At 43.6% G+C, this 18425-nt stretch overlaps 1 protein-coding gene across 1 annotated transcript in view; it reads right to left on the reverse strand.

The window, feature by feature from the left end:
* The window catches only part of LOC310874590 (GDNF family receptor alpha-1-like), a gene marked incomplete at both ends in the record, with an annotated part of 57210 nt that extends 43021 nt beyond the window's left edge, over window positions 1-14189 (reverse strand). The window contains 3 exons of the mRNA XM_083787446.1: window positions 12559-12642; window positions 13040-13363; window positions 14099-14189. Of these exons, the coding sequence (XP_083643572.1) occupies window positions 12559-12642; window positions 13040-13363; window positions 14099-14189 (499 nt within the window). The remainder of the gene's footprint in view (window positions 1-12558; window positions 12643-13039; window positions 13364-14098) is intronic.
* Window positions 14190-18425: the final 4236 nt, after the last annotated feature.

Raw genomic sequence — 18425 nt, forward strand, 5'->3', positions numbered from 1 at the left:
AACAATTTAATTGTGTTTTTAGCATTGGACATAATGGATACACATTACAAATGTAATTTCCGTTTGCCTTTCAGGTTTCGTAATCAGAAATTGCACGGGGCAGGTATGACAAATAGCTTAAAAATATGAATATTTTACATAGCTATTTCGTCATGTTATACCTTAAAAAAAAGATTGTGGATTTGCTATTTCCACTATGTTTGATTATTTATTTTAAAGTGTGAAAATGTTTCAACGTGCAAACGATTATTACGATTCTGCAGAATAATTGCCATATTTCATGATGTAATAATTGAGACAAGCTTAAAACGCAGGCAGAGCTCCAGCCAAGCGCTGAATGAACTGGTGAGATAATCATTCGAAGGAAACGTTTCAGTGAATTGTACCAGTGTATTTTACAGCAAATTCTGATTTAGTCTTAGTATTTCGAACACATTTAGTTTTAGTCCAAGTTAGTCATCTGGAATTGTCTTAGTCGGCTAATATCAAAAACCTAGTCTTTTAGTCTTAGCCAACAAAATGAACACTGTACGGCTGTGTACTGTACGGAATGATAATTCACACAACTATCTTAGCATTATTACTCCTCAGCCTGCAGCTGTCAGCTCCTGCGCACAGCTCCACAACGGCATGGCAACGTTCCATGGTACTGATTGGTTCAAACCGGTATAAACTGTGTCAAAGCACAGATGGCCTTATCTTGGCCACCCTTTATCCCTTTATCACTAAACTTATTTGGCATTTTTTGACTATTTTGAAAATCATTTTAATATAGTTCAACTAGCCGATCTATATCGACACGTTGTGAGCTGGCAGATGGGCTATATGAACTATTCACGGCCTATACCCAGACCTGTTGTTTCAGCGTGACCTCGCCCTTTAGGGTGTCTTACTGGTGTTATCATTCCGGGTGTCGGCAGAAAAATGTTTGAGAACTACTACTGCTTTTTATAGAAAACAAAGAAAGTCAATATATAGATCTATTCAAGGTTTTTGCCCAACAATCACAATATCAAACCCTTGAAAGAGAATCGGCAGAACAGAAACATGTGCATGCAGACGGATCAAAGTCATGGTCCAGCTGAGAGACGACAACAGTGTCTGCATGACAACAAGGACGACAACAAGGACTCATTTTAAACGCACGGGCGCACTTTATTTCATACCTGTCTAATAATACTGCGGTGGAAGGTCAGTGGTGGAAAGTAACCAAGTACAGGGGGAATCTATGAAAACAGTCAAGGCCAACATCAATTTTTGGGACAGGATTATAGACTGATTCATGGGATTCATTCATGGGTACATGTGTTTTGGTTTGGATTTATCCTTTAACCCATTTTGGTGTTAGCATTATGTTATGCTTTAACTATTGAAAAATAGCAGATCTACAAGCTCATAGCGCGCCACCGAGTGGTGCGCTACGCGCTACGAGGTCTGCTATTTTGTCAAATCGAAGAACGACTGACATACAAACATAGGCTTTTTCAGAAAACTGTCAGGATGTAGAAGACATTCTTTAGAATCTGATCTCAGGTCAAAATTGGGTAAAAGTAACAAGATGTGAATACTCCTACCAGCCCAGAGGTAGGCAAAGGTATTCAACCCCTCCCCTCACCCCCCCCCCCCCCCCCCCCCCCCCCCCTCCGCGCTCCATTGGCCCCACACAGAGCACCCTACAGGCCCCCGGCACCGCGCCCAGCCGTGTCGCGTTGCGTTGCATCTCTTCAAGGCCTTTGTTGTGTTCATTGATTTATAAATGAGGCGGCGTTTAATTCCACAGTCCTTCTTTTCTTCCTCCTGGAGGATTTATTCCCTGCCGGGGCCCCGTTGGCCGTTGCCCGACGTGTCACATTGCTTTCTGCCTGGGATTAATGAGCTTATAAACACTGCGGACCTTCCCTCCAGAGGACAGGGCCCAATGGGAGCGCAGCGGGAAGCGAGGCAGGGCTGGTTATTATTGACAATCATGGTGTATTTAGAGCTGCTAAAACATATGATTCTTTTTCTGGGGTTTTTTATTCATAGCTGTTTTTTTTTTTTTTTACCCATTAAGACCTGGAGGCAGATTGTACAAATGCCTTCTTAATCAGTAGTTGTGTCACTTTCAAGATTTAAAAGAAAATTAGCAGATGTACAATTTTTCAGTGTGGAACGAACGAAGTGGCACACTGTGAGCTTGCATATCTGCTATTTTTGTATACAATCTAAACCAACACGGATGCTTTTCCGATTTTAACCCATTCTGACCGGGCACCCATTTTGGTGTTAGCATCATGTTATGCTTTAGCTATTGAAAAATAGCAGATCTACAAGCTCATATCGCGCCACCGAGTGGCGCGATACGAGCTTGTAGGTCTGCTATTTTTGAAAAAAATCGAAGAACGACTGACATTTTTAGAATCTGATCTCAGGTCAGAATGGGTTCATCAGACCAGTGTGTGTCCGGCGGAAACCTCGTATGAATCTGATCTCAGGTCAGAATGGGTTAATGAAATAACCAAAAAAGCCCTTTATTATTATTAATTATTATTAGTTTTATATTTGTTATCTCCACCAGGACAAGATAGACAGATTTTTATTTCATGCCGCTAGGGGTCCCCGGACCCCACTTCCGAGAACCGCCGCCATACAGAACTGCAAACATTAAAACGATACAATACGATTTTGCATTAAAATAATACCGGAGGAAGAACCAAATCTCCAATTTAAACAAGGGAGAATGGCGTGTCTAACAATTTGAGCCAATTACCTCCATTGTGTGAACTTCTGGACCACACTGTGCCCAAGGCTTGGCTTAGTTACACAGCAAGGAATGAGGTCACCTTATGCCAAATGGATCTATGAATAATATTTCCTGTTTAAGTGGATTTCTTTTCTCTCCTCCGCCTCACGGCCCCTTGGGCTGTTTACAGACTGCTGTACATTAAACGGGCTACTCTAACCATCTCAGCATCGCTATCCGTCTTCTCCCACGCCGAGTTTGGCCCATACATCATCACAATACCCGAACTTTGAGGGGAAATGGCTAGCATTAAGTTCCAGCGGTGGAAAGTAGACATTTACTGAAGTACTGTAGTAGAATTTTGAGGTACTTTACTTGAATATTTCCATTTACTTCTACTCCACTACGTCTCGGATCCAAATATTGCACTTTTACTCCACTACATTTATTTGAAAACTTCAGTTACTAGTTACTTTGTAGATTTGTATTATTATTACAAAAACATACATTAACCACTTCAGCCCAATACCAATACATTTCAGGCATTTGAAAATAGCAGATCTACAAGCTCACAATGTGTCTTGATGTGACGCGTTGAGCTTGTAGATCTTGAAATGGGACATTCTGCATAATGAGTACTTTTACTTTTGGTACTTGAAGCTCATTTTGATGCCAGTACTTTTGTACTTTTACCAAAGTGCATTTTGAATTTCGGACCTTTACTTGTAACAGTATTTATATGATGCAGTGTTGATACTTTTACTTAAAGAAATGTAGTACATTTTCCACCACTGGCCTGCAAGTCATTTGAACGACGGTCCATACTTTTGAGTTTTGATTAAATTAAATATGTTTGTATGTAAAACATATGTACTGTATGTAAACATCACTTGACTTCACCCATTTTCATACATCATCTTCATATATTTGGTCCTCACTAATGCTCATTACAAGATGGCAAATACAGAGGGACACAGCGACCATTGTTTTTCTGAGATAGATAGAAAAATAGGCAACCGAGAAGGTGAGTATTTGTTAGTTCGTCAATAGATATCACCACTGACTACACACCAGTAGAAAACGAGAAACTACAGCTCTTTCTCTTCCTGGAAAGTCGGCATGCTGAAATAGAAACCGTTGTTCTTGCATTCATAAAATGAATACATCTTGTTTGAAATGACTAAACCTGCCTAATGCCTACCAATGATGTTGTTGGCAGGTTTCTGAACAGGCCACTTCTGAGATAATGCGTATTATAGTGAGGACCAATTATATGAACATAGGTCGAAAATGAGGCTTTCAAGTACTCCTTTTAAGAGTTGTGACCTTCAACACAAACTCTCAGCACTCCCCATCTCCCTTGGCCTTGATGGACTGCCATTATTCTGTGTTTTCTTTTTCTTTTTTGTCTTGGTACAGTGAAGGTCACAGCATTGATCAGATGGTCAGAGTGTCTGCCTTACTGTATTCCATTTGAGTGATAAAAGATGCTATTCTAAACCATATGCAGAGGAGGCACAGACCTTGTGGCGACATCATGGTATTTTTGGTGCGCGGTACAAAGACGTCTAAATGAAGCTTAATGCATACCACATACTAGCAAAAAAAACAATACCTTACACAGTGCTTTGGATACACTAGACTTGTCTTGGACAGAGGCATAGGATGTAATAATAAGCCTTACACATTACCAACACAATCTGTTAAAGACAAACAATGACCCATCCGCTGGTCAGCCACTAAGATGGGATGAATGTCAATGTGCATATTATAATGTAATTAAAAATGCAACCTTATTTTGCCCTTCAAATCCTCTAAAGAACACAAACCAACCATTCACTAATTGAAACTTTAAAAATGTCAACTAATTTGCTACATCCGTTCGGACTGGGCGAATATTGACAAAATCCAGTGTGATATTTTCGATGATTGTGGAGGTGACTACTGACAATTTCACTTGAGTAATGCCCCATATAATTAATAGGTTGACTTGACGTGCTGCGATGCGTTGTGAGCTTGTAGATCTGCTATTTTCAGCAAAGGAGTTTGGTGCAGAGGGACAGAGCATACCAAGTACAGATCCAATGGTCAAGTTTAAGTACTGGGGGTTTAAGTGGTGACCTTGTGGCGACAGCATGACTTGATTCAGACTTTTTTGCGAAAATACAAGATCTAAACTCACAAGCGTGCTTGTAGATCGGCTATCTTCGACGCGCGCCACCATCTTGAAAAGATCTCTAATATGAGTCTTAATACATACCGCATACCTGCTTCACTACGTCGACTCATATCTTCCATTTCTCATTTTTCCTGTGCTGACCAGAATGCCCATGATAGTCCTGCCAAACAAGTCTAATGAAGCCATCTATGACATTTATGATAACTTTAATCTATAACATATTTTTATACGTTGGGGGGGTCCTTGCTTCATCTCTCTCTCTCAGCTAAGGGCCGGGTCTTTGGCCTGAAAAACATGGAAGACCTCTGGTGTGGTCTATGTGGTTCCAATGCCTCACACCCATATTCTTCTGCCTAGACATTACACATCATGTCCTAGTGTCCATGCAATCTGTATAGGGAACTCGGTTCAGTAAAGAGAAGAGACAATCAAATAAGGCAAAGAAGCGTTTTAAAGATTGAGTAAATATATTGAGGTACCATCAAGGAGAAGTCAAACGCAGGTCTAAGACAATAAAGCAATAAAACTTCTATAATAATAGACAGTAAACAACAGCTGTGTCTCAACAGAGTAGAGCTATAGCCTTCAGGCGGACAGCAACAGCTGAGTTATAAACATAGCTGGCCTGAGGTGTTTTCTATGTTTAACCACCCCAAATTCCTTGACACTAGTATGAGTGAATAGGGGAAGGGGATCAGCGTAACGTGATTCCTTGTTTGACCCCGCAAAAACTTGCATGTGGATTATTGGCAGAAATGCAGAAATCTTAGAATATCTGGCGGTCCCATTTTATTTTTTCACAAGAGCAGTGGTTGTTGTACCTGCACCACAATACTTCACTATATATGTTGCGCTGTGATGAAGAGGGAAAACAAGGAATGTATCAATATGTACATTCCCGACCCTAATGCAATTCACAATTATAATAGCAGTAATCCCATTACAAATAAAGTCCATGATCCCATTCATTCACTCACTCACTCACTCACTACAAAAAGTCTATGGAGCACTTTCTTCTTGGCTGCCGGCTACTGAACATCACATAGCCCTTGACTATGTAATTGGACCGATGACGAAGCATTACATACAAACATACATAGATTTGTATTTGGCTTAGTTTTTAACGGATCACATTTAACACTTGGGTGTTTAACATTTTAACTGCTGAATGTCACGTGCCTTTACATTGTAATTGGTACTGTAATTGCTGATTCAGTTGCTGAGTCAGTGGCGAAATATCATTTTGGGGGTCCTCGACACAAAAGTGTTTGAGAACTACTGATTTAGCGCTCTGTTTTTTGTGATGGTACCTACCCTAGGGGGCACGGGGAGAACATGCAAACTCCACACAGAAAGGCCCTTTTGCCAACCCCACCCAGGGTATGGACACTGACGACACAGAGGAGAGGACACGCTCCCAGCGCCCACAGCGTCCCCAGCAGGAATCGACCGCAGGACCTTCTAGCTGTGAGGCGACAGCGCTACGGACTGCACCACCGTGCCCCCAGAACTACTGCTTTAGAAGGACTAAGGCCTCAGGTCTTATAGTCCATTAAAATAATAGAGTAGAATAGAAATACTGTATTGATCCCCAAAGGGGAATTAACCCATTCTGACCGGGCACCCATTTTGGTGTCGGCATCATGTTATGCTTTAGCTATTTAAAAATAGCAGATCTACAAGCTCATATCGCGCCACCGAGTGGCGCGATACGAGCTTGTAGGTCTGCTATTTTAGAAAAATCGAAGAACGACTGTGACATTTTTAGAATCTGATCTCAGGTCAGAATGGGTTCATCAGGCCCAGGCCGTGGCGTAACGGTCTGGGCACCGGACTGGTGATCCAGTCGCAGTGTGCCGCGGGTTCGACTCCCGGACCCGACACGGCCTTTACTGCATGTCATCCCCCCATCTCTCTCCCGTTTCCTGTCAGCCTACTGTCTATCCCTTCAAAAATCAATAAAAGGCGTAAGCCGCAAAAAAATATCTTTAAAAAAAATAATGGGTTCATCAGACCAGTGTGTGTCCGGCGGAAACCTCGTATGAATCTGATCTCAGGTCAGAATGGGTTATGAACCACGGCCACTCTCATCAGCAAATCACATCCAAACTGCAGCAAGCTGCCCACCTGATCAACACTGTAGAAGCAAAAAGAGCAATTTGCCACACTCTGCGTGCGCCGTGGGGATTTGAAGTAAATGCAACGTCGTTAGATTTTGTACAGCTCTCATTGTTCTAAGACAACCTCTCGTCTCAGTTGCCCGGACAATAGATTATCCTCTGAAAAACATGTACCGGAGCAGCGGGTACGGATCCATCAGTCTGAGGAACAGGTTCTATCCAAGCCCATCAAGATACAAATGTATTCTAAACTCTATGGACAAAAGGAATCCTTCCTCCAAGTCGTACTGCTTGTCAAGGTGTAAATTGCAGACTTGGACAGAAAAGAATCCAAGGCATTTAGATTTTGTCTATAATTATGGTTTTACCTGTATCATTAAAGAGCACCCATCTAAGAGCCACTAACAGATCTGCAGCGCTTTCATTTCTCTATTTCTAAAGTATTCTAAACTCTTAACAGTTTGCTGGAAATACAGTAGAGGAATTACCCTGCTTGCCATGTTTACTGCCAGTCTGATTTCTGCCACTATACTCTATCCAGTGTATCCACCATTTGACATTAAAAACACTTGGATCAACCTCTCACTTGTCAATCCTGGACTTTTCCTCTTGATCTCAAGCTAACTGCCTCAGCTAAGGAGCTGTCCAGCACTGTGGTGCTGAATTATGGACGCCTGGCTGCAGGAACTGCAAGCCATTTCATTTTAGCTTTCACTTGCTCAGACACTCGTGGGTTCAAATCCGGGGGTAGAAGTGGAAAGTTGCATAGTGCAGCTTTACTTATAATACATCATACTTCTTCCACCTCTGATGATAATACACCCTCACACCACTCTGCATTATTCTGGCTGACACGAATTCAAAGCCAGGAGCTAAATTAAGCTCGCAAGGCAAAGCAACTCGAATAACATTTCCTTTACCAATGCTGTCCGGCAGCTGAATATCCACCGTCTAACTTGTAAACAAGTTAATTCTCCATTTCACCCCGAGAGTTCCAAGTCACGTGCTAACCTCCCCGTAACCCCACAGTGGTTTCAGGCCCAGCTGTAGCAGACTCTCTATCTCTTTTGGGTGTTCGACTTAAACTTGGTCCAAAGGGTTGTTAAAAAAAGTGGCTGTTACTTAAAAAAAAGAAGAAGAAAACAACCCTAGGCCTGTGCACTGTGCCATTTATTTTGAAAAGTCCAACTTATAATATACAGTAAAGTATAGACCAGTGGTTCTCAACCTGTAGGTTGGCCCCATCTTGGGCATGCCTTACCCATTATCCCTAAACTTATTTGACATGTCTTACGTTATATTGAAAAACCATTTTGTAGATCGGCTATTTTAACTATTAAAAAAAGAAAAGAAAAAAATATATATATAGTAAAACATGGCAAATAAGTTTAAGGATAAGGGGTGGTGCAAGATATAGCTCATATTATTTATAGAAAAAACAATGGTGGGGGGGTGGGGGGGGGGGGTCCCCAGATGATAGTTCACTGACAATTTAAAACTTTTAAGACCTTTTTAACTCAACATGGACATTTTAATTTCCATGTGGTGTCATAATTTAATTTAAGGTTGATATGGCACACTGACTACCACTTTAGTGCAACATCATATGAAACAAATAAAATGTGTTTTAGTCTTAGCATTAAATGGATACTTTGTAGCTTTTGTACCCGTTTGGTATTCATGATATTTTAGGTATTTATTTTATTTATTTTTGGTGGGGACTGCCTCTATGTTTCAATCAGGCCTCCTGACACCTGCCGGGGGTGTCCACAGCCCTCCCAGTTTGAAAACCTCTGACCACGAGTGTCCAAACTCACTACAGCAGTCCCTGCATGTGTTTGCTGTGCAGCACCTGAGCAGTGTTGAGATGAATGCAGCAGCCGCCGAGCAGCACAAACACCACCAAATGCAAACAACTCATTGAAACCCAGCGCATGAAACATCTGATCCCCAGATCTGTGCTACTGGCGGGAATGAGCACTCCCCCCCACAGCAGCACTGCAGCCGTGAAACAGCAGGTTGGATTGTAACCAGGTACCTTTTCTCGAGTATACTGCACTTAAGTAAGCAAGCCGTAAAGGCATACATCACACGCAAAGAGACAATGTGTTTAAGTAATCTCAGAATACAGTAGATAAACCGAGAGCCTAGCATCATTCTCTAAACAGTATAATCTACCCATATCCGTCTCTGTAAGTAAGTCTGTACGTACATGTGTACGCTGTAATGCACGTAACTCGAGAACCGTTAGCCCCCCCACGACTTCAAATTCGACACACACGTCCCCGTCCCCGTCCCCGTCCCCCCCCTCCACACAACACACACACCAGGGAGTGCAGTGCCCGGTGTCGAGACGGTCGGACCAACAGTTGTCCAGAACCCCGCCCAGTACTCACGTTCCATATATGGGGCTGGCCTGTTCTGACATCAAAACACTCAAGACTTGGACATGCCTGACAAAGAACGCCATATTATATATAGGAATAAAGGGACACAGAGAGATGGGTGGAACGGGTACTCTGACACGGCTACAAAGAGTATTGCATAGCCGGGGTGGGGCATGGATCTCCAACTATACCACCGTTACCGCTCTAGAGCCCGGGCACCGGTCTAGTATCAATGAATAAATGATCTGGGATCTGTTGAAACTATACAAACTATATAGGCTGCCAGGTCAGCAACCAAAGTAAGTAAAACAATCGACCACTTCCACTGCCACAGACAAAACAGAAATCGGCTCGTTGACAACCAAGCTCATGAAACATCTCCATCCCAAATTATACTGCCGGAAATGAATGTTCCTCCCAGCAGTAACACCAGCAGCCATTAGGGAAAGACAAGTGTCAGATCTGTCATTATCACTTTGAGAGAGCTGAGAGTGAAACGGCACTGAATGACTATTAGTTTTATATATAGAGAGCAGGTCAGAACGTCAAGATAAAAAAGGCTTTGGGGACTGATAATGGAGGCTGAGAGCTGAGAAACCTTGCAGACTGCGGCGCAAAAATGGAAATCGCTGACGGAAACCAAGCACATTCTGAACCTACCTACGTGTGGTCACTTAAACCAGAGATTGTCAACCTTTTCAAATTCAAGGACCCTCCCGGTTTGATATGCATCAGGCCACATCGGACCCCCATTTTATTCCTCCGTCTTAACCTATTCTGACCTGAGATCAGATTCATACGAGTTTTCCACTGGACACACACTGGTCTGATTAACCCATTCTGACCTGAGATCAGATTCTAAAAATGTCAGTCGTTCTTTGATTTTTCAAAAAATAGCAGACCTACAAGCTCGTATCGCGACACTCGGTGGCGCGATATGAGCTTGTAGATCTGCTATTTTTCAATAGCTAAAGCATAACATGATGCCAACACCAAAATGGGTGCCCGGTCAGAATGGGTTAAATCTGTGGGACTCCAATGCATCACCAATACACTATAACACATTACCAGTGGGGTCTATCAGGTAGGACTGAGCAGCCACCCGGCCATCAGATTATTGGCTTTAGGAATGCGAGAAAAAAATAATGCCCATAATTCAAGGCTTCTTGGGGTGGGTATATTTGATAGAAAATGAGTCTTGGTGAACTTCTCCTTTAATTGAACTTAAAGAGTGTACACATGAGACCAAATGGACCATTTAGTTTCCATGTGTTCTGTTACAGACCCACAAAAAGGTCCATGTAGACCCCTGATGGGCCCCGGACCCATTATCTTCAGTAACGTTTACCAGGTAGAGAGGCAATTTACAATTCAAGCATTTATCCAGATAAACTTGAGTCAACAAGGTAAATATTATAATCAAATAAGAGTGAAGAGAGAACAGTGCAGTGCCTCAAGAAAATATAGCATGCCCACACATACTGTACGTCACATAAATGATATGTTCGCTGATTACAAAATGTATGTTTTGGGTGAATTAAATAACATTCGCGGGGCACGTTTCTTAGCGATTTTACACTTCTTGTTTCTTCGTTTCTGAGTGAAACGCCTTTCAAAATAAGACGGTTCTCCATAGAGATGAATGCCACTAGATGGCGGTCTCGGTGGCGAATGAGTTAACTATCTTGGTTGATGGGGTCTGATTTAGGAATCATGACATTTTGTCATCCGCCATTTCTCTATATCAGTGTGCAAGTGCATTCACAATCGGGAGGTAATTCACAACATCTGAAGAGGTGAGTGCTAGGGGGTGAGGTGGAGTCTGAAGAGGTGAGTTCTAGGGGGTGAGGTGGAGTCTGAAGAGGTGAGTGCTAGGGGGGTGAGGTGGAGTCTGAAGAGGTGAGTGCTAGGGGGGTGAGGTGGAGTCTGAAGAGGTGAGTGCTAGGGGGTGAGGTGGAGTCTGAAGAGGTGAGTGCTAGGGGGGTGAGGTGGAGTCTGAAGAGGTGAGTGCTATGGGGGTGAGGTGGAGTCTGAAGAGGTGAGTGCTAGGGGGGTGAGGTGGAGTCTGAAGAGGTGAGTGCTAGGGGGTGAGGTGGAGTCTGAATAGGTGAGTGCTAGGGGGTGAGGTGGAGTCTGAAGAGGTGAGTGCTAGGGGGTGAGGTGGAGTCTGAAGAGGTGAGTGCTAGGGGGGTGAGGTGGAGTCTGAAGAGGTGAGTGCTAGGGGGGTGAGGTGGAGTCTGAAGAGGTGAGTGCTAGGGGGGTGAGGTGGAGTCTGAAGAGGTGAGTGCTAGGGGGTGAGGTGGAGTCTGAAGAGGTGAGTGCTAGGAGGGTGAGGTGGAGTCTGAAGAGGTGAGTGCTAGGGGGGTGAGGTGGAGTCTGAAGAGGTGAGTGCTAGGGGGTGAGGTGGAGTCTGAAGAGGTGAGTGCTAGGGGGTGAGGTGGAGTCTGAAGAGGTGAGTGCTAGGGGGTGAGGTGGAGTCTGAAGAGGTGAGTGCTAGGGGGGTGAGGTGGAGTTTGAAGAGGTGAGTGCTAGGGGGGTGAGGTGGAGTCTGGTTGGTTGGTTGGTCTGTGTTGGTTGGCAATGGTTGCTAAAGACAGTGTGTTGAATTCATAATCATATAATTGAGACCAGGGCGGCTGTCATCATTGGGAGCAGACGAGGAGTTTAGACAAATAGTTTGTCCCCCTCTAGTGGCAGTGCATGAACAAACACTGTCAAGACTAGAAACACCTCCATACCTCCATGACAAAACATCCAAATGGCCTGATATCCAGGTATTAAAATAGCCACGCTAGATGTACATGTACACAAACGGATCAGGACAGAGAAAGCTACACGGCTGTGATTATTTCCATCCCCCATTACTGAGCAGGGGGTTTGCTATTCCATGAAACGCTTTTGAAAAAAAATATAATTACACGATTACGCGATTATTGTGGCAAAAATAATTGTGATTAATGATATTATCGTGCTAAACTTAAAATGCCACTTTAGTTAACCACTTCGAACTGCATCCATATTCTGTGGTGGTGGTGGGGGGGGGGGGGGGGGGGGGGGTTGCTAAAGAAAGTTCTGACTTGGGATGAATGGATGGACTTGGAGCGTGTGTAGGCATCGTGAGGAGATGTGTAAGTTGTAACATCTTCTTACCAGAAATGATGGGAGCCAAGTGCAAGATGTCTGACAGCCGACTGTTGACCGCTTCATACGGTGACTCCTCCAACAGATCATTGCCTGGATACGAACAGTGAGCATCAATCAATAACGTGTGTGTGGGTGTGGGGGGGTGTGTGTGTGTGTGTGTGTGGGTGTGTGTGTGTGTGTGGGTGTGTGTGAGAGAGAAGCAGAGCGAGAGAGAGTCAGATAGACAGAGGAGGGTGGGGGAAAGAGTCAGAGAGAGAGCGCAGAGACAATGCAATGCATGCTTTTTCTTTTATTAATATATCTGCTATTCATAAGCTTACATTTTTAATTTTATGTCCACATCCAGATGTTTTAGCCCCTCCTTGTAATGGGAAATAAGTAGGCCTATCTAATTCCTGATGTTGTTTGAAGTATGGATTTTAGGCAAACCAAGGATCAGAATAAATGATGGACTTCTTGAATCTGTATTATTAACAAAGTCTAATACCTTGCAAACTGTGGAATATGCTCCAGAAGATCCGCAGACAGTTCTTCTCCTTCTTCATGCCTCGCCGGCACCGGCAGTGGTAGAGCGGGCTCTGCTTCATGGAGTCTATGGCGCTCCGGCACTCGCCCTGCGCCTCCGGCGCGGTGACCGCGGTCAGGTTGTTGATGCTCTCCCCGCCGGCCACGCACTGCCTCATGGTGCGGTATTTGGTGCTGCAGCTGGGCTCCCGCAGGCACTGCTCGCTGGCCTTCACGCAGTCCAGGCGGACGGGGAGGCGAGCCGTGGTGCGATCATCCCCCGCACCCTTTAACGTGGACACTGAATCTATAAAAGGGGAAGTTGACAAAAGATTATATAGGCTGAATTTGTAGAGGTTTTAACTTTAGGTTCATGGCAGGCATTAGCCTTGGCTTGATCTAAGACTATACCATATATTTTTGGTAATTTGCAAATACGACAGTAAAAGTCAGACTCGGTCGATAAAATACATGATCGTCTTGAATCCAAGGAACTTTATTGTTAACTCACACAGGATAGTAAATAAAAAAATATACTAAAAGCATATGTTGAAGCCAAAATGTACCGATTAGTGTCGGTAAAAAACCTTAACTGAAAGTTCTATTGCATTCAGTGACAGTCCATTTCATTCAGAACGTTTGGCGCATGCCGTACATTCCATTTATCATGGAACAGGAGCAGTGTTGGGCCTAATTCAATGCAATTATGAGTCAAACTTGTCAGATTACTCACCCAGCGTGCACAGCACAATGAAAACAGTCGCTAAAACCATCGCGCTTTGAGCCCACGGGCGTTTGTAATGTTGCAAAGTGACGGCTTTCAAAACAATCCAACATCCAGGCACTTTATGTCCAAATTAATCCGTGCTGTTGCTGCTTCGCGCTGAGAATTCTCCGTGTGCAAGTTACGATGCATGTTCTGTACACAGTAGATCCACACGCATAGAATCGTTGATCCAGCCCAGTAGCCCACTGGAGTCAAAACTCGGAACAGAGGAGAAGAACGCGCGTGGAATCTACAACACGCAGCCTGTGCCCTGACCATCAAGGACGGATCGTCCCACACTCCCAGCAGCTCTCGTACCGGGAGCAGTTGCGTTGAGGGTCCCTGTGTTGTCCTTGTTGTGTCCCATCCACTCACTGCTCTGGACGGTTACCAACAGTGCAAAAATCACAAGTTGTCCCAAGGTTGAGGACGGACGCACCACGGGGTCGTGACTTGTGTGAGTCAGTGGGGGAAATCACACATTGGCTGTGCGTAATTTACATTCCCAGCATCGCGATCAACCAGGGTACTGTCTTCCATTAAAACGAACGAAGGTGTCAAACGCGCTATAGCTCCGAATGACAATTGTTTGTTTGTTTCGCCGGTAACGTTTGTTTGGTGGTGAATGCTGCTCCGCTCTCTCCAAAAGCGTCAAAGTGAATGGCGAGCTTTGAGTTTGAGAGACGGTGCGTCACAGCCGTGTCTGTGGCGTCGGGCGCTCAAGGGCGTGCGCGTGATGAAGCTGCGCAGCGTGCAGACACAAAACGCATGGAATGATGGACTTCAGTAGCGCGACTCGACCTATAACAATAGCCTAGGCTGGCTAATACTATAATATCGATGCTTGTGGAGGATGAAAAACACCTTCATTGGTATATAGGCCTATCCAGCTGTCCACTGCACCACGTGTGCCATAATTAATACAATTATTATATCAATTGTTCTCAAACATGTCGATAGTCCGGCAGCCAACAGGCTTCTTTTGTTTAAAGTAGGAAATTTGGTGTGACATAATGTAACAGTATTATAGAATTACACAAAATATGATACAAATAAGTGCTTCTATACCTGACTTAATTCTCCATGGTTCATGTGTATAGGAATACATGGTGCATTAAAGGTCACAGCTCCTTTAAGTCTCCCCCTTTTGCCCCCTGTATAAATGTCCCGCGACACCTCCACCTCTTCCCTCTGTACTTCCGTCTTGGAACGAGGTGGGTGTCTTTGTTGACGTCTCTGTATATAACATAATAAGAATTGTACTTGCAAATTGATTTATACAGTGTTTCACTCGGTTTAGAGAGGAGTCTTTGCACTACTACTAAGAACTAACGTGGAGACGTGTACTGTTGTTGTTCTTTGTCAGGTATGTTACGTTTTATTATTTGTTGTGTTACTGTCGCTCTGGCTTCTGTACTTCCGTCTTGGAACGAGAGAGGAGTCTTTGCACTACTACTAAGAACCAACGTGGAGACGTGTCTGTTGTTATTCTTTGTCAGAATAAAGCGAGCATGGGCCTGTTTCCCTGTTCCCCATTCAACACAACACAGAGAGATTACACCGGTTACACACACACACACACACACACACACACACACACACACACACACACACACACACACACACACACACACACACACACACACATATATATATATATATATATATATATATATATATATATATATATAACCATTTTATTTATATTTAGGCCTAAATATTGTCCATAGGCCTACTATAAGCTATACATTAATGAATCCACTTGCTGAACGGCTGCCAGCATTGAGCAATTCCTTTTATAGGGGAAATACTGTATGTGACCATACCATAAACAATCTCTATAAGGCAAGATTTTCACAATTTCATTATGCTTAATGCTTTATCATGAAAACCCCATGTCAACTATGGGGTTTTCATAATTCCGAATACATTCCAAGCATTAGTTTTGCAAACACTCCTAAAAACGGCCATGACTGCAAGTGTTAACCAATCCATACTCTACTGGTTAAAAAGCTGAAAGCAATTGAACACTGCCCCCCCCCCCCCCCCCCCCCCCCCTGCCCACAGGACATCAGCTTGTGACTGCATGCAACTTGTTCCTGTTGTTGCCGGTCTCAGACAGGAACAAACTGCAGGTTGAAAAGGCCCTCAGCCCTGAAATTGGTAGAATCGGAAACAATTTTTACACCTGGGGAAAACGGAATCCATTCTCTTTGGATGAAATAGTAATCTCAGCAAGGCAGATGGCTTCTTTGTTAGAGTGAGTGCTAGAGTGAGTGCTCTCCATGCAGGCAAATCTTTCCGGTGATAAAAATGGCCACCAACGTAATCAAAAACACCTTGAAGACCCTAACAGGAGCCCTTGTACAAGGTTTCTTCGGCTATACCTCTTGTATATAACAGCCCCTCAAAGGCCCTAAAAACAAGGCTCCAGACTTTCCAAAACAAAATGGTGAGGCTACTTGGCTACTACTTGGCCTCTCTCCCTGAACCCACCTCACCCCTGCCCATTTTGACAGGCTGGAATGGCTTAGGGTCGACGACAGAGTACAGCATCTTGTAATGGGTCTGGTCCACAAGATTCGGCACAACACCAAGATACCCATGTACCTGTCTAAATACTTCCTTAATGTCAACAAAGTCCACACCCACAACACCAGGGGGAGTTCAACAAACCATGTGCAACCCAGATTCGGCACAAACAAGGGACTAAATTCATTTTGCGGGGAAGGTGCCAGCTGGACCCCCATATACAAGAAAAACTATGCCTAGCGCTAAACTTATTTCTAACCTTATTCTTAGTAAATCAAAACTTAATGCAAGAACCGCCGCACCGAGCGGTCAGTGGAAAAAAAACAAGGGTGAGAGAGATGGTTTATGGGCGACGGTGCCCGTTACCGTTTGTTCACATTAAGCTGATTGCTGACGCTGTGAATATGAGTTTGCTGCATCGGGACACCATGCATGGAACCTCTTCAAGAACCCCAGACCCCATGTTGAGAACCACTGCCATATATAAAGTAGCACCCACGGCGTGTTAGTTGTCATGCAATGTCTCACTATAAGTGTTTTACTACTGTAACACTTGTATCACTAGACTCTCACACAAATGTGCCGTAGTGGGAAATGCACAATTGCACACGTGTTATCCAGCATCATTTACAGTTAGGACTGTGTGGAAAAACATGTCTTCTGCATGTGTTTCTCTACAGAGGAATACAAGAACGCTCTCCCCAAATTTGCCACCACTTTCACTTTCACACACCGACCGCTCAGTGGTGCTTAGAAATAAGTTTAAGGTTTAGGCATAGTTTTGCTGAGGTAAAGTTTAGGAATATAGGGTTATAGGCATATTTTTACTGAGGTTAAAAGGTCAGGTATAAGGTTATAGGCTTAGGCATATAGGTTACTGAGGTTGCATTTAGGAATACCAGGTAGAGACGGTTCAGAGACGGTTTGCTGTAATGGCGCCCATGCACACGAGCTGTGTTTTGCCGCGAGCGTTCTAGTATTTGAGCTTGCTTGGTGGTGCCTCTCGTGGCTCAAGTCTGCCTCAGACGGCGCACCTCTGTCATTGTCACCGTTTTTGTGCCTAGCCTACATCCTAACTTAATATTAGGAAGTGGTGGAAAAAGTACTCAAATGTTTTACTAGCCTAAAAGTATAAATACTGTAGGAGCCATTATGACGGTGCTAGATTATTGGTTGGGTTGGCATATTATCTTTGAACACTTGGTGGCGGGCTTTGGATTTGGCAGCACTGGGTGTGTATTTAGAGGGCACTCAGGTGCAGTGATTCAGATCACTAGACACAGGGAACCAGGGAGCAAACCGTTCTTACTTGAATGTAACTGCCATTTTGGACACAGAATATTGCAATATTCTGTGTGTGTACTGCGTAGGATCACTCCCATACCTGTGAAGTAACTGCAAAGGAGAATGGAAACTAGAAAAATGGCAGTTACAAATACTGCGAGTACATTTGAGTCTGAGTGTTCCACTTACTGCACCGAGCGGACCTTTGAAGTATTGTTTATATAACGGAGCTACTACCTTTAAACATTTGGAATCCGTGGCTATTTATATAGTGATAGTTTAAATAGGTTTTGGAAAAATGAGAGATTGCTGCTATTTTGTTTCTTAAAGCTTTTTCCCAAGCTACCCTTGCAAACATGTTTACAACATTGAAATGAGACATACAGTAGCTCTGTTTATACACGATAATGAACTCCTACTGTACATACTTTACCCATTTCTTCTTAAATTGTTTTATTATGTTTTGATACTTGCTTGGCAATATTAAATGTATGTGTTCTAACGTCAATAAAGCTCCTTTGAACTTATTATGAAGGAAGGCAGTCCCAGTTGTAGCCACAGTGCTTGCAAGGTTGTAGCCCTGGAACATGACTCTCGTATTCATACGAGAGTCATGACGTAACTTCACCCTGGTTTTTGCGAACGCTACATTTACAAATAATTAAAATATATAAACATTCGCATTTCAAATATAAAGTACTCACAAAGTGTCCCACGGGTGTTAGTTAGTAGCAGCGCCAGCGATTAGAATTTCTTTATCCCGCGTTGTTTAATAAAAAGCATTTTT

Source organism: Protomyctophum parallelum (assembly GCF_964188405.1).
Source record: "Protomyctophum parallelum genome assembly, chromosome: 17".
Lineage (NCBI taxonomy): Eukaryota > Metazoa > Chordata > Actinopteri > Myctophiformes > Myctophidae > Protomyctophum > Protomyctophum parallelum.